The 20,387-nt window shown below is 36.5% G+C and overlaps 2 protein-coding genes across 4 annotated transcripts in view; one reads left to right on the forward strand and one right to left on the reverse strand.

The window, feature by feature from the left end:
* The window catches only part of LOC122830627 (raftlin-like), a 192,332-nt gene that overhangs the window by 39,718 nt on the left and 132,227 nt on the right, over positions 1-20,387 (forward strand). Inside the window, exon 1 of one of the 2 annotated variants that reach the window (XM_044116137.1) lies at positions 18,832-19,346. The exons of the other annotated variant lie outside the window; for it this stretch is intronic. The gene's annotated coding sequence lies outside the window, so the exon portion shown is untranslated. Of the gene's footprint in view, positions 1-18,831; positions 19,347-20,387 lie in introns of those variants that run through there. 2 annotated transcript variants of the gene reach the window in all.
* Positions 3,704-10,244, reverse strand: LOC122830628 (cysteine-rich venom protein). 2 transcript variants are annotated; one of them, XM_044116138.1, is made up of 9 exons: positions 10,150-10,244; positions 9,770-9,854; positions 8,697-8,700; positions 8,299-8,399; positions 6,562-6,652; positions 6,073-6,215; positions 5,827-5,915; positions 5,098-5,180; positions 3,704-5,019 (listed from the first exon to the last, which is right to left on the reverse strand). In XM_044116138.1, exons 2-9 carry the CDS (start codon positions 9,827-9,829, stop codon positions 4,883-4,885), a joined length of 708 nt encoding a protein of 235 aa, XP_043972073.1. In that variant the 5' UTR covers positions 9,830-9,854; positions 10,150-10,244; the 3' UTR covers positions 3,704-4,882. The 2 variants fall into 2 exon arrangements, with proteins under 2 accessions (XP_043972073.1, XP_043972074.1); XM_044116139.1 differs by lacking the exon at positions 10,150-10,244 and adding an exon at positions 10,034-10,108.

Consider the following 20,387-nt stretch of genomic DNA (forward strand, 5'->3'; position numbering starts at 1 on the left):
GCGCACGAGGTTTGCTGTCACTCTCCTGAATTATCCTGAACACCTGCACATTTTTCTGGGACTTTCAGAACAAATACACGTCAGTACATGAGAATATCATAGAAAAGGTCTGTCTTTAAATCAACGTAAAAAGTGAAACTCTTGGATTTATTGCAGAAGGGTGAGTTGAACCAGATATTGAACAAACAACCTTTTCCCATATGAAGTGTGCAAGAATAAACAGCATAACAATGCCCCATATCAGGGAGGAGGAAGTTTTGGAGTATGAGCACATCAAACTTAAAGCAAAAGTTATTGTGAAGATTGTGATAATTGAAAGGGGCTCAAAGGTCACTCAGCGAGGAAGAATCCATTACCTCAAAAACAATAATAATAAAAACAGAACCAGATTGGTGCTTTTCCAAATACCATACCACAGAGAGCCTTTAATTACAGGTGACATGTTATATCTGATAAAAATTAAAGTGTTTCACCCTAATGACCAATGTTATATTGGTTGTTATGATCTTTTGAAAAAGAATGAAGCATTGAGAAATGGGCAAAACAGTTATTGTAAGAGGTGTGCAAAGTCATGCAACTTAAACAGTGATTCCACCTGATATTAAGAAAATTTGTGTACATTTCTGAATATGAAAAAGTTTTATCACGGCTTAGCAATTATAAATGTTATAATATTCTTTGCCGACTTAAATCAGGAAAAGGTTTTGCTTCATGTAATAGCAGATAATGAATTTTTTTTGTCTTTTTTTAGTGTCGCAAAATATCCAACATCAGTTATATTTTATACCTGTATTTTTCATTGATTATTACAGCTTAATAATGAGAATTGCATTTAATTTGGAATTGAAAGTTACCCTCCTGCCAATAGACATCTTTTGATCCACTAACTAACCTTGATCTTAATTTATCCTAGCAAAAATATTTTGAAAGTTTTACTTTTTAAGTTCTGTTTCAACCAAATTCATGTAAAGATGTTGAAAGTCTGGTTCTTATGATTAAACTCAACTGCATTTATACAATAGTGGACCTTATTCTCCAACTTTCGCTTTTCAACCAAAGTGATATGCTGCTTGCCTTTTTTAAAAAAAAAAAAAAAACATCTACTCACTGAAACATTTTGTTTTGAGATATCTTACATGTCAATTAATTGCTTATGGCTTGCATAACCAAAATTATTACCATTTGAAATCCCTTTGTGTAAAATGAATCTGAATAATATGATTCTTACATTTTAAATTGAACCAGGCTACTGAAATAAACATTGTTAAACAGTGGAGAAAAATAACTATTTGCCAGTATTTTATGCTTCCCCCCTTCAAAGAATGCAGAGGTCTGTAATTTCCATCACAGGCACAATTAAACTTTGACAGAAACAAAAACTATAAATCCAGAAAAATCACATTGTATGTTTTTTAAATAATTAATTAGCATTTTATTGCATAAAATAAGTATTTGATAAAATGCAAACAATAGGGCTCAATATGTGGTACAGAATCTTTTGTTTTCTGTTGTAGAGGTCAGACGTTTCCAGTAGCTCCAGCAGGTTGGATGAGTAAACCTGCAGCAGGAATTTTGGCCCACTCCTCCATACACATCTCAGATTTTTGGGCAACACAGTGCTTCAGCTCCCTCCATAAGATTTTCTAATGGGTTCTTATTCCAAGACCTTGATTGGTTCTCACTGAGCCAAAAATTGGTTGCCATATTTGTGTGTTTCTGTTTATTGTCATGCTGGATATCCTAGCCATGGCTCATCAGTTGTTGCCCAAAATCTTTTAATACATGGCTCCACTCATCCTCTCCTCAATGTGATATGAATGTCAAGTCATTTTCCAAATAATTGTCAAAAGTAATTGATTGTTTACCAAGCTTGGCTATTATTCTGCAGCCTAGCTTCTTGGTCTTTCTCAGCCCATCATTATCACTCAAAATCTTTCTCATGGTGGCGATGTTGGAGACTGATTGATGCTAGACAGGTGTCTTATTATAAAACAAGTACAATTAATACAGTAATGGAGCCAAGGACAGGAGGCGTTCTTAAGACAAACTTAGTCTTATAGTTTTGTAGAATTCGTGCAGTTTGGAAGGAGATCAAATACAATTTTCATGCAATTTAATTTAAATGCATAAACTCTTCAAAAGGTTCCTTCTTCTAAGAAACTTTTATCCAAAGTCTGCACATCTTGTTTCCGAAATGTACATTCCTTTATTTAGAAAGAAAACTAAATCCGTTATTTCTTTCTATTTCAGAGTGAGAGTGTGAAACATATTGAAATGTTGACGGTTTTACTGAAAGCCACATATGATGAATTTTAATGAAGTGATTTCAAAGGCTTTGCTCACATGACTCTTGTTTATCTGTCACATCGTGTGTTTGGTGATCTTCCTCTTTGTGTAAGCAGTAAATACAGAAAAAAAATTTGCTAATCTCAGAGGTGAAGCAATTACTCTAACTGTCTCTTTGCTGTTGTGTCAAGTTTCCTTTGCAAAATAAGAACACACCCTTAGCAAAAGAAAATTGAGAGTAATAGTGATGGATGGCTCAATTGAATGGTAGTTAATGTAAAAAAGTAAATGTAACCCAAATTTAGTATACTGTATTCTATAAAACACAGTGTGTGAGTAAAAATTATTTGATACTTGTTACTCATGGTTCAGACGAAAGCACATATGCATGCTGTTGGGGAAGTCAATGAAGGAAATGAGTTGTAGAACAGAGCCACCTGCTGGTCAATATGGATACTGTTCAAAATGATGAGGATTTTTTTATGATTATACTTAATTGGGGTATAGCTTCAAAATGATGATTTATATTGAAGATTTACTTCTTTCTGTGCAGCCTCCTTTTAACATATCTTTAGCCTCTTTTTTACTCTGAACATTTCTAGTTGTCTATGGTCATAACGGAAAATCACTTTATTGTTAAAGCAGAAATATTTCCGCTTTAACACCAATAACAGCACAGAGGATTTACTAAACCATGATGCCACCAACAGCTACACTTATCAGCACTACTGCTATAATTACTTTACACATCCTTCTTTTTTTAATTGAACAGCTCTGTTTTCTCTTTTAGCCTTTCAGAGTTTTGGTAGCATACAGAGCAGCAGGAATCCAAAGTGAGGTCCATGGGTTCAGTTTTTATGCAGGGCTACAATTAAAGAATCGTAGCAATCTGGTTGGTAACACAGACCGTTCATGAAGATTGACACCATAAGAAACTGCAAAAATACTTACTGAAACTACAACTGTCGAACAAGATGCAGACAAATTCAAAAATGTTTTAAATGAAATAGTATTTGTTGGATCTACCAGTCTTTTATTTTAGCTAAATAAAGCAAACACTTTCAAAGAAACGGTGACTTATTTCCTGCTCCAATTTTAGTTTTCAGGCAAAGATTATGAGATTTCCATGAAATTCTTTTGGATTTCAATGCAAAATGTCACAAACTAAAAATTATTCCCATACATTTTGGAAGAGAGAAAGTCCCACATCATAATAGATCCTCTACCATACCGAACACTAGGCATAAAATTATTTTCTACACATTGATCCTTTCTTTTACAACAATCATAGTATGGAGGTTTTGTATCTCAAAAGTGCATTCTTTGTCACGTCGGACCTTAGCTGACAGTTAAAAAAAAAAAAAATGTTTTTTGTTTTTATGGACATAAAAGTAGACAACTTTACATGGGTAGTGGCCACTTCACTTCTTCTAATTTCCTATCTTTGTAGTTTAGTTAGTCAATTCTTTAGGAACAAACTGTAAAAATCTCATTGAAGTGAGACTTTAGCTCAATGTCTATGTACCTATGTGCTCCCTATTGTAGTTATAACTAGAAAAGGCTGAAGATTGCACATTGTAGCTGACAGAAATACGATGCTTAACAAAACGATTCCCAAACAGCAATTGGTTAGAAACTTAGCTTACAGTTGCTGAGCAAGTGACGGATGAAAGGTTTTTCATGTCCTGACAGGTCTTCTGTTTTTTTAAAGACTTGACTGTTATCATCCGCTGCAGAGTCATCAACGTATTTTACTGATATCTGTTCTGTGAAGGAAACTGTAGTTTAAAGGAGCAGTTGGTTGGAAGCGGTGCTTTGATATTCCAGTTAATCTGGTTTCTTGTAAAATTACTTCCATGGCACAGCTAAACAACTGTTTATATATATTTATTTAAAGTCAAGACGTTCAGCTGAGGAGTTAATAATGACAGAACAGCAGGTCAGTGTAAGACAGAATAACTTATGACTTACTGAAAGTTTTGCAAAGGCACCTGGAGTCCAAGTCAAACAACAACAAATTAAGAGGAAAAACTAAGAGATGGAAAATATGAAGGAAATAATGTGCTGAGAAAAAAACAAAAAGGAGTGTGTTTCCTGGAAAAGTTGACATGTTTTGGCTGCAGGTGATCTAACAAGGAACATAACTGAAAGGAAATCGGGAGGCCTAAGGATGGGTAAATCCAAGAGATTTTCCCAACCTGTTATTCTTGGTTTGTTTAGGACCAAGAAGAACAAACAAAACAAAATCTCCCCAAAAATAGTCGTAATAATGGAAACATGAAAAAGCTACAAAGAAAACCCTCTGAAATATTTTTTGTTTTCTAAAACCTTTTGAATTTTTATACTATATGCCTTTACAGTTGCATAACCTTTCACTTAATGACGTGCTATATGCCACTTTTGCAAAATTCTATGTTAAAATGAGTTATCTTTTTTTATAGATGTACCTACAGAAGTGGACCCATTCAATTAAGACAAGCTACACCCACAAATATTCCAACTATAAATTATTGTCTGTTTTGTATTTTGCAGATGCCAACTTTATATTCAGTACAGATAAAGAAAACGTGAAAATTAAGTATTCTTGCTGTTCAGTCTAATATATTGGAACAATCTCAGTGGTACATTTGCATGAAGCAGGACACCAGGCAAACACCAGCGGGTTGCTGCATCCGTTGAGGACTTTCAGTCTGGGACAGTTGATGAAGGTGTTGATATAAGGACATGGATTGGCTGAGAAAGGGAGGGAAAAAATTAGGATGTCTTTTAAATAATAATGACACATTTCTGTAAGTTTGTTATGCTACTTACTGCAGAGTTTGTCCACACAGTTGTTTGGGCAGGAAGCACATGAGGCTCCAACCTTGTAGGGAGGCCATCGCTTAAAGTTTCCACTAAGGGACAAAAATTTAGATTTTGTAAAGCAGAAAATAATATTACTCAAAAATTGATCAAGTCTTCCCTCAATATTCTTTCTTTATTTTAAGAGTAATTTTTTTTTCTTATTTCTTGCTGTACAATATTAATAAAACACACTCCCTACTACAAATACCTAAATGATCACAATGGACTCTGTTTACAACTTTTTTGCCCATTTTGTTTTGTTTTTCTGTTTGTTCATCAAATCTTAATGCCTGTATTTAAAATACGCAACATGATCCATTATAATAAAGTGGAAATTGTTTAAAAAAGTAAAATAAAGAAAACTTTTGCAAACTTTCACAAAGGTTTGAAAAAAATCACCCTTCAGAAATTCTATAATTTGAAATGAATCCACCTGTGCTAAACTTAGTTTAGTGGATATCATCTAGACTCACACTAGAGCGTGTTTGAGTAAAAAGTATGTAAATGCTTATAAGTAATTTCTTTTTCATCCATTTGTAAAACAATGTCCGCATTGGGTATTGTTTGTTAAATTCCGAAAAATTAAATGAAATAAATCCACTAATGTAACAAGATGTGGTCAAATTGAATGGCTTACAAATGCAGTGTAAAATAAAGTCAAGACTTTCCTAAATTACTTGTAAAAATATTACATACGCTCTGAAATAATGGCAGCCGTAGAAGTAGATATTGTTGGGACATAGAGCAAATCCACAGCCCACTTTGTAGGAGCTGTTCCACACAACCTGGCAACATAATAATTACTGGTTATTTTTGGGATGGTTTCATTTTGAAACATTCCTTGTAAGTACACTCTGCAGCCACCCCTTGACCAGAGCAGCAGGGCAGTAAAAGTGAAGTGTTTTTCATTAAAAAAAACCAAGGTATGATAAAAATGTGCACCTGTGTGTAGTGACCGATGGGTTGTCCGTTGGTGGATCCATTGGGGTAAAGATAGTGTGATTTCTCATTTTGCCAGGCCGTAAGAACAGTGGTCCATGAGGATGGGGAGGAAGAATAGAAGAGATTCTCACCTAATTCATATCCTGGGAAATAGAGGGAAACACATGGCAGCACTGATTAATGAGTATTTGCAGATAATTAAATTTTTTATTTCCCAGGAGATTACGCTATTTGTATAAAGCAAGCTTCATTTAAAAAAAAAAAAAGATGAAAATACAATTGATGATATTCTCCTTCATGATAACATCTCACCTAATATAATCTATTATTAAAAGAAGACATAAGATGTCATTCACAGTATCTCTGACCGTTTATCACAAGAGCAGTCGGTTCAAAAAGAGCTTTTACATTAATGGAGGAAATATTTACAACCCCAAAATGACAAAAAAGGAAAGAAAGAGAGAATATTTAACGGCACAGCAAAAGTACCATCAAGCAGACGGGTGCTGGCTGGTCCATGACTGAGAATACATTTATCCACCCACGCCTGAGCGCTGGCTGCTAACTCCAAACTGTAAGTCTGAGGGGAAAAAATTTAATGTTTAATTCTAGTTTCAAAGAACAGGACAAGCTCAACTAAGAAAAATGTTTTATTGCACAATTAACTGACGCACAAAATAACTATCATACTAAGCTGCAAAATATTATTTTTTGCTTCCTGCGTAGAGCTGTACTTCTTTCCTAGAAAATAAAGTAATAATTCTGTTTCTCCATTGGATTTTGAATTCATATGGCTTGTTTGTGTTAGGTTTTGTTCAGATCAAAATTATAGTAAAATAAGAAGTACAAATACAAGAAGCAGATTTTTTAAATAATTACATTCAAATAAAACAATTATGCAAACCAACATGAAAAGTAATTTCCCCTTGAATCTTGTGTGTCCTACTTAGTGGCTACAGCTCCCATTAAGTTTTTGCAGTAACTCATATGAGTCTCTTAAGATGCATTTGTATAATTTTGGGTCACTGTGTTTGGTAAACAATAAGAGGAGTTTGGAACCAATGTAAAAGCATGTTTAAAGACGAAGACAAAACATTCTAATTGGATTTAAGTTCAGACTTTGACTAGGCATTTGACTAGATCACTGGTTGTGCATTTGAAAGCACAACAACATGACTGGTTGTGCATTTGAAAGCACAACAACATGACTGGTTGTGCTTTCAGCTTAAGGAAATGCAATCCTTAAGGAAGAGGATTGTATTTCCTCATCTCTATACTTTAATTAATATTTTATTCTAAAGTTAGCAGAATACATAGAGAATATCTTGGCATAAAGATACAGCTAAACCCACTGGTTTTTGCTGAAAGAGATTCTTTTCTTACTAAAACATCTTTTAGAAAGGAAGATGTTGTGATTTTTGGCAAGAAATGACTTCAGCCATTGTTTGAGAAAAGTGATAATATGTGAGTTTTGCCCATGACATAATTGACAAATTGTCTCTAATAAAGCCAAAGACCTTGTTCTGCTATTGATTCATGTTCAGTGCCATTTATTACGATTGAATGATTACATTTTGTAGAAATAAGAAATACTGATAATTTGATTTCCTTTCTTTTTTTGTTTATCCAACAGGGGCTTGAGTTGGGCATAAGAAAACTACACATAACCACATCAGCTCTGCATCTTCTCCTCATAGAGCTTCTCTATCTTGCTGAAAAGTTACCTCTGTTAGTTTTTTTCTTATTAGAAGTGTACTAAGATATTTGCTGTAGGAAGGAGACCATAAATACTTGGTAAAATTTTGTGATTTTGCAGTGATCAATATGGTACGACATTTTGCTTCTAAATAGCTTAGCATGTTTGAAGTGCTTGTTGATGGTTATTTTCCCCCTTGTTGTTTTGATGTCAGTAAAACCAATTTGTGTTGTATGGTTGAATGAATAGTGCTATAAAAAGTATGAATGGTTAATTGATGGCAATAGCGTTAAGCTTCACAACTATTCTTTTGTTTGGGCCTATTAGATGGATTATAATGCATAAAAAATTGGTTGGAGCTAAAGAAGAACTTCCAAGAAGACAATAAACTGAAATAGAAAAAAAAACATCAGTCAGGAGATGGATAGGAAACCTATACTGGATGCATGAGGGAATGAGGAATTACATTTATTATTATTGCTTAGTTGCAGAAAATCAAATGTTAAAAAGGAAGCTGAAAATGGACTGACCATCATCAGCATGTCAGCAGCAGCAGGCTCAACTGCTCTCCTGAAGGCGTTGTGAACATTTACGATCTCGGCCTGCACTGTTGTGTTCTCCGGGCAAACATCTGCACACACACCCAAACACGCATGTACCACCGCACACACACATCAGACAGCGATGTGTAAACAGCAGATTAAAGACACAATGAGTGTTGACATTTACTCTGGCGGCTTAAGATATGACTCACAAACATCCTGGTTTAATTGCTCTGAAATGGCTCAACATAACAAAGGCAGCACAGACACAGGACTGAGCTAAATCCGCTAATCTGACTGTGAGCCGTGCTGGCAAGGTTTCAGCTGCTGCCGAAAATAAAATGGTGCCGCTAAACACGCACTTCTGGATTTAACAGGGCGCTTACCTTGCTGCGAGCACAAGATGATGTGAAACCATGTGCATGAAGGAATGAGAAATAGAAATCAGGTTAGTTTATGTGAAACAAACGTGTGAGTAAGCAGCTCATTTAACTGTTTGGTTTTCAATGATGTACAAATTAACGCCATGAATCTCTTAATTGGTTCCTGAAAACACCTGAATTCCTGGTGAGAGTCTAGTGCTTGTTTATCTTAATTCTATTACAAATAACTAAAGTCAACACAACCTTTTTATTATTCCTACTCATCTCCCTTCAAATTTCTTCCATTGAGCTGAATTTCTCCTGTTTTTTAGCCCTTTATGGGTTATTTCTGTATTTTGCTTTTCCGTTACATTTAGATGTTTCAGATTATCACATTTTTACATCATACAAAGATAACCTGAGGAAATCCAAAATGCAGAATTTCAATTACGATTTATGGAGACAAATAAACTAAAAACCAAGTGGTCTCATCCAAATCTGGACTTTAGTCTGATTTTAATGTCATAAAGAGACCCTGAGCATGTTGTTTATGTTAGAAGAGGCTGATTTAAAACAACTGTGCAAGAAAGACTGGACAAACATTTCTCCACAGCAATGTAGATGTTAATTTCCAGCTATTGCACATTTTAGTTGACAGGCAGTTGAGGCTACATTTTCACAGTGGGCCAGGTTGGAGAATTTTCCTATTGAAAAAGAGAAAACTATCAAAATGAGATTGATCTGAAACATTGATGTTTGTCAAGAAAAAAAAAAACAAAAAACAGGAAAAGTCACTCATGGTGCGGTTAGTTTTTTTTCAGCATTGTGGAAAAAAAAGAAACAGGCTAACTTAAAATTTTTGCACTTATTAAGCTTCTTCACACAGATTTGAGTTCAATGCATGCTCTGATAATCATAAACTTCTGTAAAGAAGTGAAGAAAAAAGCACAAAAAGGTGCTAAACTCAGCTAAATTCAAAATAGAATTTAGATCTGTTTTGAATACAAGTGTCAGAATTTAAGATTAAACTAGGGAGTGATTTCCAAACATTTTGCATATTGCAGGCTGGGATAAATCAAGGTGTTAGTTACACTCACCAAAACACAAGCAGTGTGAACATCTTGGAGTGTCAAGATGCAAATCAAGATGACAAACATCTTCCCGACAACAAAGAAGATTCCTCTACAAAAGAAGTACAACATTGTAATATTCTGCACAGCCTCTTGACTCTTCCTTGTTTTAAGAACAAATAGGACTTTTGTCACTCCTAAATTAGTTACTTTCTTCTTTTCCCATGATTTATTGAAGCTTATTTTAATTGAGCTCAATAACAACTGCAAAAATAACAAGAATATACGTACATTTTTAAGTTAAAGTGAAACCTGTATGAAGTTTGCCTTCTCAACTGATGGATGTTCTTCTTAGATAAATCTATTTGTGGCATCTGTTACTTAAGGAAACCTCTGAACTGACATACCTGCTCTCCGGTCTTCTTCGTCTGGAGGAGGTGAGTTAAATATTTTCTTCTGCTCCTTTTATAGATCCAGCTCAGGCGGTCACATTCCCCTCCAGGTCATAATGATACAGCATGAACCATGTGGTCTACACAATGAATTCTGAACAAAAAAACAAATCCATCACCGTGTCCTAAAGACGCTTTTTCTTTGTTGTTCTGCAGGGAGCAACTGACAGGGAGTCCACAATGAAATGCCAGAATAAGCCCAGGGGTTTAGTGAATTCCTGATGCATATTTACACAGTAGAGAATGGAAACATTGAGTTAAAGGTAAATAAAGGTAAAGGCCAACTGGTAGGGTACATTAAATTAAATGTCATGTATGTAGAAGGATACAGATTGTGTAGGCTGAAGACACACCCTGTAGTCGTTTTAGCGCATAATGAGAAAAAGGTGATTCTGGATAGCAGAGTACCTGTGCAATCTAAAGTTTAGACATTTTGTGATGTGCCTTATTAATGTAAAGATTTCATTAATTGAAGGAGTCAGCATTTCTGTAAAATTTAATTCTCTCTCACATGTTGGGTGCAACATTCTGGACCAAAACGTACTCTGACGTTGACCCTTTTTTGTCTTAAGAGTCTCCGCTTGTTTTTTGAGGATTGATCACGTGTTGCTGAACATGAGCTTGCTTGCTTTCTTGGATAAGAGACAAAGTCACACATGGATTGCATCAGGATGTTTAACTGTTGGCACTACCTAGGATTCGTGCTACAATTAATCTTTTCTTTTGCTGTGAACAAAGGCTTTTCCAGAAATACTAAATAATTAGACGGGATTTTACAAAACGTTATTTTGCACCTGTAGTCTCACCATACTTTTGTTTTTTTGTTGAATTTCACAATGTCCTTCGTGTTTAGCTGTTGTTTTGGAAGGATGTTGGCTCTTAGGATGCTTTTCTTGGCAGAAGTTTGTCTTCACCTCGCTACTGATGTAGATGAGTTCGCACTCAGACTCTGCACCGGTGGCAATAAGACTCCCACTGCTGCTGTTTGGTTTCTCTGAAAAACCTGTTCCCCTCCTTGTCTGTGGTGGCGCTGCACCAAGAACCAGCGAAGGAAACAATATAAAAATCTCAGAAGAAGACACTGACCTCAACTTCCTTCTATACAACATTTAAATAAAGATGAAGGAGCGTCAGACTTTAGTGGCTGTAGTATTTCTCTTTTGTCTTTGTTAAAAGACAACGAGCCATTTCTCCTGCTAGCGCTAGACTCTCGCATTTGTTTTGGTTGCGTTTACCCAGAATGCCCTGCGCTACGGTTTGCTTCCTGCTTTTGGAGCAGTCTCCGGTCTGCGGGCATTTGAACCGCTGCAGAGTTCACTTCAACCGATCCAAGACCTTGGTTTTTAGGTGGACCAGAATTAGATTTTCTGGTCCACATCAGAGTTTGATTGCATATTTACACTTTCCCAAACAAATTGGACTAGGAAAACAGTCTAGAGCAGGGGTCTCAAACTCCAGTCCTCGAGGGCTGCAGTCCTGCAGTTTTTAGATGAGCCACAGGTACAAAACGCTGGAATGAAATGGCTTAATTACCTCCACCTTGTGTAGATCAGTTCTCCAGAGCCTTAATTATTCTATTCAGGTGTGCTGCAGCAGAGGCACATCTAAAAGTTGCAGGACCGCGGCCCTCGAGAACTGGAGTTTGAGACCCCTGGTCTAGAGTTTGATTATAATGGACTAAACATTGCTGGTGTGAACGTATCCTAAGGTTGATCGTATGCATGACTATGCAAGTTTTACAGCTGATCCTTATGTTTGTCTTCAAATCTTCCAGCTGCTCCTGGAAAACAAACAGGGCTTTCTCTGTCTTTGCTCTGTTATGGAATAACCTTCCATTTCATACCAGAAAGGCTTCTTCACTGTTCACTTTCAAAGTTTGTCTTAAAACATCTTTTTTCCGTGGCTTTTGGCTCCAGTGAGAGTTTTTAGTTTTTAAATTGCATGCAGCTGTACTCAAAGGACTCTTTTCTGTCTGTGTAGACAGCACTTTGTGTCTACTGTGATTGTTTAAAAATTATTTTATGAATAAAAATGGAATGGAACAAAATAATATTTTCCAAAAGAAATATTTGTGTGCTTTCTCATCTGTCAAGAAGAACCATGTGTCCTTCATATATTAGAGAACAATTCAAGATGTAACCACTTGTTTTGCACAATGTAAAAACAAGATTAACAAGTATTTGATTTATTTAATGGCTATACTCTAATAGCTATAAGATCTCAGCTTCATGTCTGTGTGAAGATAGCAGAGTTTTCCTATATCTGTGTGTTTCTTCAGGTTTTCTCTGTCGAAACACAAAGATTTTAATCAGGTAAAGTGAAACCTTACCAAACTGTGTTTATTTTAGACTTAGACTTATGTATCATGGTCAGCTTGCGTTCTTGGTCCTTGGAAAGCCATTACATAAGAATAGTACATATTTTATCAAAGTAAGGCTAAACTGAATTAAAATTGATTTACTTCTTTGATAATTATTTGGAGCTCATGGCAGCTCAGTTACAGTTTATCGCTGCATTAAATTATAAATGCAAAGTTCAGGTTAGGTTAGCCTCTGCTGTCAGTGGTAATAAATGTTAAGTGCAATGATGCACATCATGGGTGTAGCTCTTTATGTACTATTGGCTTTGCATGCATTCAGCCTATACAAAAAGTCTTTTCCATGAAGTCAGAGTAAAAGGAAAGTAGTTTTCATAATGAATGGCTTGGTCAGGACAAATATTGCATGTGTTTCCTGAGGCAAGGAGGCTAATTTTTTTGTTTAAAATTGTTTAATATAATTATTGGAGATAATAGTTATCTCCAATAATTATTATAATAATAATTAGATTTTTAGTGTCACAACTTTGTCAAAATCAAAGATTATTTTTGAGAAAAATTGCAGTTTTATTTTATTTGTACACTAGGGGGCACTGTGTCATCTTATTTGACAGCAGATTTTGAGATCCGGCAGCAGAACACAGTCTGACACCTTAAATAATATCCAGTCATCTGATTTAAAAACCTTAATAACATTTTTCTAAAATTAGAATTTAGTGATGTGTTTTATTCCACTACTTCTCCCTTCTAATCAGCTGTTTGTCTCAGACACTCGGATCAGACAGCTGCTTCCATAAAACACGGTCTGCATAAATGTCACGCTCGGCTGCTCGTCTTCATAACTGGTTTCACTCCATTTGTCACATTTCAGTTTTCCAGTAGATAAAAACCCCACCTGGTACCATGACCTGCGGGGCCACATGAAGCTGAAAGGTCAGGTTTTTTATGCGTTTATAGTCCCTTAACGTACATAATAAGGACCAATAAAGCCTCTAAAGAGAAAGAGCTGACAATGACATCAAGCATCATTGTTGGGCTTTTTTATCCCCAGGAAAATAGTGTTGACAGTTACACAGTGGGAGATCATCACAGGCTTTTAAATCTGTGCCAAGATCTCTCACCATTTTATCATCTGTTAATTTATTTCCCCTTTTATACGGTTGGAAAACAACATTAACTTCTCAATTTCAGCTTCTGGTCTCTCAGTGGTTTATGATTTGCCAAAGTGGCCCTTTGAACCTTTTATCTTTGGTGGTGGGGAAGAAATGCCCTTCCAAAATTGGCCTCACTTTGTCCAAACCGAACAGAAATGTGCTGGCAGTTTCTGCTCACAGGGCTGGTGATTAAAGCCTAATGGGGCTCCTGATGTGATAGCAAACAGAGACAGGAAATGTCCATCTTTAAAAGAGACGTATCATTAATTTTGAAGCCTGCAGAAAGGCTCTTACAGCAACATCTGAGCAGGACACTGAGGGCTTACTGGGGAAGGGCAAAGCAGAATCCCTATTAGACCAGAAATGACTCAAAAGGAGCCCTAAGTCATGGCTACATTAGAGGGGTCTGGTAGGCCTAATCATGTTTAGGTTTTTACCGGTAATACTGACATCTCCTAAGGAAAGCAAGTACTTTTGGGCTTTCCTTTTTCACTTGCTTGCGTAACAAAAGAATATGTGGCTATAATTTATTATCACTGACTAAAATCTGAATAAAAATAAAAGGGTGAGTTCATTTTGCTGCTTTTTTCTTTCTTTGTTTTTTTTTTTTGTCTGCCTAAAGAGGACATATTATGGAAAATTCAGATTTTGCATGTTTTTGTACTTCCTTTTGGGTTTCTGCTGCTTCTTAAAATAGACCAACGGTTGCAAAAAACAACCCAGCAGGTTTTTGGTAAAAAGTTAGTATGTTTTGGTGTCTGGAAAATGAGCTGTTTCAAACACCTCTAAAATGTAACGTCCCAAATCAGCAGGCACTGCGCCTCGCCTAGCAAAGTCCAGCCTGTTACCTAGCAACCCAGGCTGAGATCGGTCAGCTGGTTTTATTATGCACTGTACAATGGCTGCTGAAAAGACAAGTGTTTTGTTGTTAACTTACCATTCAGAAACCACTTACTGTGTTTCTGTTTGTTTGTGCAGGAGGCTCTAATTCTGTTTTTCAAAGATTTATGGTTGTATATTGGGCATCAGTTAGCAGCAATGGGAGTGCAAAGGTTCAGTTACGGGCGTGGCCTGCATCATCTTATTTGGATTTAATGTGACAAGAGAGCTTAAAACGACTCATTCTGAAAGCAGATCAAGTTAGACAGAACTGAAGGAGGAAATTATTGCACATTTTATTTTATTATTACTTTAATAACCTAAAGACAACAAGCTACAGCTGATTCAGGCAACAAATTGGAGGAGATGATGTTACCAAGGACAGAGAAGAAAAGCAAAGGTTTGGGTGAAGAAAGGAAACTGCATTCTTATTAACCACGGTCATCTTTGACATTAAAATTTTGTTGATGAAAAGCTGTTTCAAATGTCTATTTATTGTGATAGTAAAAATTTAATTACCAAAACAACTACGGTACAAGAAGGACAAATTTAGCTACAAAGAAGGAAAATCTCTACTAGCTTTTGGCCACAAAAGGACAAAATGTACCTCTCATATTATAATTTAGCTTTAATGAGACATATCCTATTTTCCAGTTTCACCAGGTTATTTTACTGTACTCTGCTTTCTAAGCTACAGTATTCATCCATAACCTTCTAAATATTGTTGAGTTAAAGTTTCCAGTGCTCTTCAGTGTTTCTATTTTGAAAGAACTCCGTTTGGAGGCCTCCATGAATAATCAAGATTTAATTCATGTGGGAATCCAAGGAAATGCACTTTAGATAAAAATGAAACTCTTTTCACTCGGTTGGTTTTTAAAACTGAAAATAAGCTGCAGATCAAATGGACAAAGTACCATCAAGATAAAATTTTAATTTAAAATCTAGAAATGAAGCTCTTTGATGAAAGTGCAACATTGAAATCCTGATAAAACTTACATTACATTAGTCCCTCATTACAAAACCATGATCAGTATACAGTAGCCTGTTATAATTTAAAACTGAATCCAAATGCCAAATTTAGACTTTCTTCTACATTCAGTAAAGTATTCAGGTTGCCCTCAAAGATTTCTGCATAAATGTAAATGTAGCTAAAAAAAACTGAATGTGGGATGTGCTGTGGTGGCGCAGGGGTTAAGCACGACCCACATAAGGAGACCTTGGTCCTCGACACGGCCGTCACAGGTTCAATTCCTGGCCTGTCTTCCCCCTTCTCTCATCACCCACTTCCCTGTCAATTAACTATCAAATAAAGGCCAATAGAACCTTTAAAAAAATTGAATGTTTTGTATAAGTTATATTAGTCCTTTGCAACCAGTATTGAAAGGTATGTCAGGCCAGTATGACTTTTTGTTGTTATTTTTGTCTGTTTTTGCTTCAACCAGATGCTTACAGTCCTTGGTTGCTCTGGGATTCATCACTGGTTGTAGCTGCCTGACCACTGAACTGAATGCTAAATAAAAGGTGACATCCACACCCTGGATAACTCTTATTTACAATGCTATTATTGGCTTGGTTCTTATTTATTAATTAATTTTTCTGAATGTCATCTTGCCTTACAGTTGAAAGACATTTTGTATTTATCCATTTCTCTGCTTCAAATGGAAATAGAGAAAATCTCTAATCTCCCTCTTTTATCCTACAATTTGAACTGAAAGTCAAAAATGACTTTAATAAATATTAAGAATCCCACAACGGAATTTTTTCAGAGTTTTACATCATACATTTTTACTCTTTTAAATTGTCACTGTAATAATTTTTTTGTGCTTTATTTTTAAAGTTAGTTTTTGTTGTCTATTCGTCTCGTTCACTTTGACACACTTGATTGGTCTTTTATCTGGCTGAATAAATATTTAATAGTAGCAAGGTAAAAAAAAAAAAAATCTTTTTAAACAGAAAATTTTCCAAAATCTCCAAATATTCTGAAATCTCTGGCAGGCAGATGAACACGAGCACTTTCTTTCTTTATTTAATATTTTCTTAAGTTATTTAAATTAATTCATTAATATTGTAGTAATGACAGAATCTGTATCACCAAGTAAACAACATGAATATAAAATATGTTCTTTATGGGTTTTGTTCATTTGGCTTTAGCTTGTCTGTGACATGGATATTATTTTTTTCACATTACGTAAAACATCAGGCAGGAAACAAACAGTTTTCCTAATTTTGGGTGAAAAATCTTACAGTTCTTGGAGTGGAAATATTCCAGGTTTACAAATTTAATAGCCGTGTTACGAAAGAAAAACTTCAAAAAGAAAAAAATTAGATAAAATTTCAAGAATTACATTTTAATTTTAGGTTCTTTTAGCTGGATCCAACCTGTTTTTTGTCACAGGTAATCTCTTTGTGTTCATCAGATATGAAGGAAAACATCATCAGACCTCCCCTGCTGATTCCTCATTATTATCCTGCTGGTATTTGAGTCCATTTGCATTGAACTTGGAACCCGCAGTCCGTGTTTTGGTCCATTAGGGGGCAGCAGAAACACATTCTGGTGTTAATTGGCCTGTTAGCACCTCCTTTAAATCTGAAGAAACATGTGGATGCACAACAACATCTGTCAGCCTATTTGATGTATTCATTTCTTTGTTCGCCTTTGTGCTTTAAGCTTCACTGAACCCTGAATGAACTTTTCACGCTGTTTGCATCCAAATGATTTTAGGCAATGTTTCCATACCTTGATGGGTCTATCAGGGTGTAAACCTGAAACCTGGACGATTAACTGAAGTTGCAGAGTTGAAATCCTTTCACATACAATACAGATGTGTCTTTTTCACTAAAGTGAACACTACTGCTGTAACAGTACCAAACTAAAGCTGGTACTGTTTCATGCTTTAACTCACTGGTGAGGCATAACATTATGACCTCCCTGCTTCCTTGTGCTGCCACAACATGTCTCATCTATGGAGGAAGAAAATTCAGTTTTCTTCTATCGCTCAAATGCCCACTGTTGTTGTTTAGAAACTCATTGTGTTTCCAAATGCTTGGTCATTTTTACTGTATTTCATAAACTGAATAGGCATGGCCACTACTGAGACAATATAAGAAGAAGACCAGTCCCCTTACTGATTTCATCCGAGTTTTGCTTTTTTGTACCCCATTAAGATATTTCACATCAACAAAAACCCAAAGAATTTCAATATCAAACTAGAATACAAATTGCAGATTTCAAATGGTTTAATTTACTATGCCAAAAAATAACTTCAGTCCAACCCAGTCTTTACATGGTCTGCCTATGTAAAGACTGGCCATGTGACTGGTCTTCAAAAATAACAATCTCTTAAATAGAACCTAATCGCCAACATAAAGTAGACTAAAAGATCTCAAAAAGCAAAACACATAATGCTCCAGAATAGAGATTAAAAATTAGATATACATCTTGAGAGGGGTTTAAGTTGTTTCTGAGGTTTTAAATCTCAGCAAACCACAGAGGAGGCCATTAACCCAGAGTGGTAAAGATCGCAGAATATTCAGATTAATGATTGGTCATCTGAAAATATTTTTATTATTCTAGAAGACCACAAAGGACCCATAGAAACATCTAATTGGAACTCAAAAGCCAGTCTTTGACTAGGCCATCAATTTAGACACAGTGGTATGACGTTAAAGAGAATGATCACGCTTAAAACCAGACACTCTGGGTGAATTAAAGCAATTCTACAAAGAATAGTGAGCCAAAATTCATCCAGAGTAATGTAAAAGACTCTCTGCTAGTTATCACAAACATAACTGTTGTTGTCACCAGTGGTCGCACAGGCAGTGATTATTTTCAGGGGGTAATTACTTTTTCCTCACAGGAGCACAATAATTCAGGAAGCTGCTTTTGTTTAAAATAAAAATTTAATGATTGCTTGAACTTGAAACTGAAACTTGTAGGTAGTATTATTATATTAAAATTTGTTTGATCAGAGAAATGTTAAGCGTGACAAAGACAAAAACAGAATAAAATAGATTTCAGTGCAACATGAAAGTCTTCAGCCACACCATTTATCGACTTCACATCTTTCTCCCTAACAAATTATTGATCTGCCCACCTTTTCTTAAGTCCTTCACTCCCGAAACAACACTGGCCAACCTCCCCGCTGTTCTTCCCTTCCTCTGACTCTGGTATTTCCCACAAAAAGCCCCCCTGCCTTTCCTCCTCCTCCTGCCAGCCTCCCTGTCATCCCCCTCCTCCTTCCCCTTCCCTCTCCTCAGATGGATTCTTCAGTCAGTCGTGTGGAACCAGAGCGGCTGCCGGAGAGACAGACGCAGAGAGAGGCTGCTCAGAGCAGACGCCGGGTCAGAGCGCTCAGTTTGCTTCAGACAATCACAGGGCAGAGAGAGACGAGTGCACAGGAAAAAGAGGTAGAACACCACAGAGAGATAGGCTACAGAGAGGGAGAGAGAGAGACAAGAGGGAGGTAAATATGTGACAGGATGTGGTTTCCCTGAGCTTGCACAACATACTTTGAGCATGACCTAAACGCACTGCCTGTACAAGTGTGTTTGAGCTCCGTTAGGTGCTGAAGAGGGGGGAAAACGAAGCCAACCGCTGGAGCTGTTGTTTCTGCTTGTTTCTCAGACGGAGGATTGTGTTTTCCCTTCAGAGAGCCCGCTCCTCCGCAATCTCAGTCAGCTTGTTGGACAAGATCTGAAACGGTGTTCTTGTCTTTCACACTTCTAAAGTAGAATGAGATATTCTGACGGGAGCTCTGGATTTGTCTCCAAGCAGTGAACTTCTCAACCAGATTGTGAAACAGGTAAGTTTGCTTCTTGTTTCAGCGGTTCAGCATGTGTGTCTCTAAACAGATGTTTTGCTCTCTGCACTCCCGCCTGATCCTCTGGATAGCAGCCACTGTAAACTTAAACCACATGGTTGTAAGTGTTTACTGTGCAACAGGGAGCTGATTCACACCACAATCCTTGAGTGTGTCCGACACACAGCTTTAAATCCACAGCCACCGCATGCAACATGTTTGATTGTCTCAGAGCAACATGCAAAAACAGTCATCCTGAATATAAATAGATCGGGTTGATTAGAAGTGTGAGACTGGCCACAGATTAAACCCAGATATGGTTGCTGTCACTCGTGAGAAGAATCACAAGTTGACTTCTGAACTGTTGTACTGTGCAATCATAAAGACAAATTAAATGCAGCCTGCTTATAGAAGCGCCTGGCATACTCTTCATCACACAGAGGTCTGCTGACATTTGTTTCCTCATCTTTTTTTTGGTTCAACTTCAGGAGTTCAATCAGATCCAAATCTGGACTTTGGTTGATTGCGACATCTTGTCTGTTTTCTCCTGTAGGAATTCTGTTGTAGGTTTTCTGCTGTGTTTGGGACCATTGTCCTGCTAATGACCCAGTTTGGATTTAGCTTCAGCTGTTAGACAGATGGCTTCTGCACATTTTTGGTATATGGAGGAGTTTATGGCTGGGTAAATAAACACTGTGGCTGCAGAACAAGCACAGATCATCATCACCATTGTGCTTTGCAGTTCGTATAACGTATATGCGTGAATATGCTGATTCCCCCCCCCAAACATATTTACTTGCATACCTTGTGACCAAATACTTTTTATTTTGTTCTCGTATATCCAAAGGTTGCTGTTCCAGATGTCTGACGGGTTGTTGGGGTGCACTGGTTATGTTTTTGTAAGCTTTTTGGAGGGAAGTAGCTGTCTTCTGTTGACCTCTCCAAACTTAGCATTAATCCTCTGAATAGTTTTACCGTTAACAGGCTAATTAAGGAGTTGATTAGCATGTTATTTTATCTGACTCTGTTTTGGAGCTGTTAGTT

Source organism: Gambusia affinis, linkage group LG05 (assembly GCF_019740435.1).
Source record: "Gambusia affinis linkage group LG05, SWU_Gaff_1.0, whole genome shotgun sequence".
Lineage (NCBI taxonomy): Eukaryota > Metazoa > Chordata > Actinopteri > Cyprinodontiformes > Poeciliidae > Gambusia > Gambusia affinis.

What these genes read in the sequence shown, in the direction of transcription:
- LOC122830628 (XM_044116138.1), bottom strand. Translation starts at nt 9,829, where the DNA reads ATGTTTGTCATCTTGATTTGCATCTTGACACTCCAAGATGTTCACACT. An exon ending in CAGCACCCGTCTGCTTGATG is followed by an intron (nt 6,216 to 6,561) that starts GTACTTTTGCTG and finishes TCTATTTCCCAG; the next exon opens with GATATGAATTAGGTGAGAAT. An exon ending in CTGTGTGGACAAACTCTGCA is followed by an intron (nt 5,020 to 5,097) that starts GTAAGTAGCATA and finishes TCCCTTTCTCAG; the next exon opens with CCAATCCATGTCCTTATATC.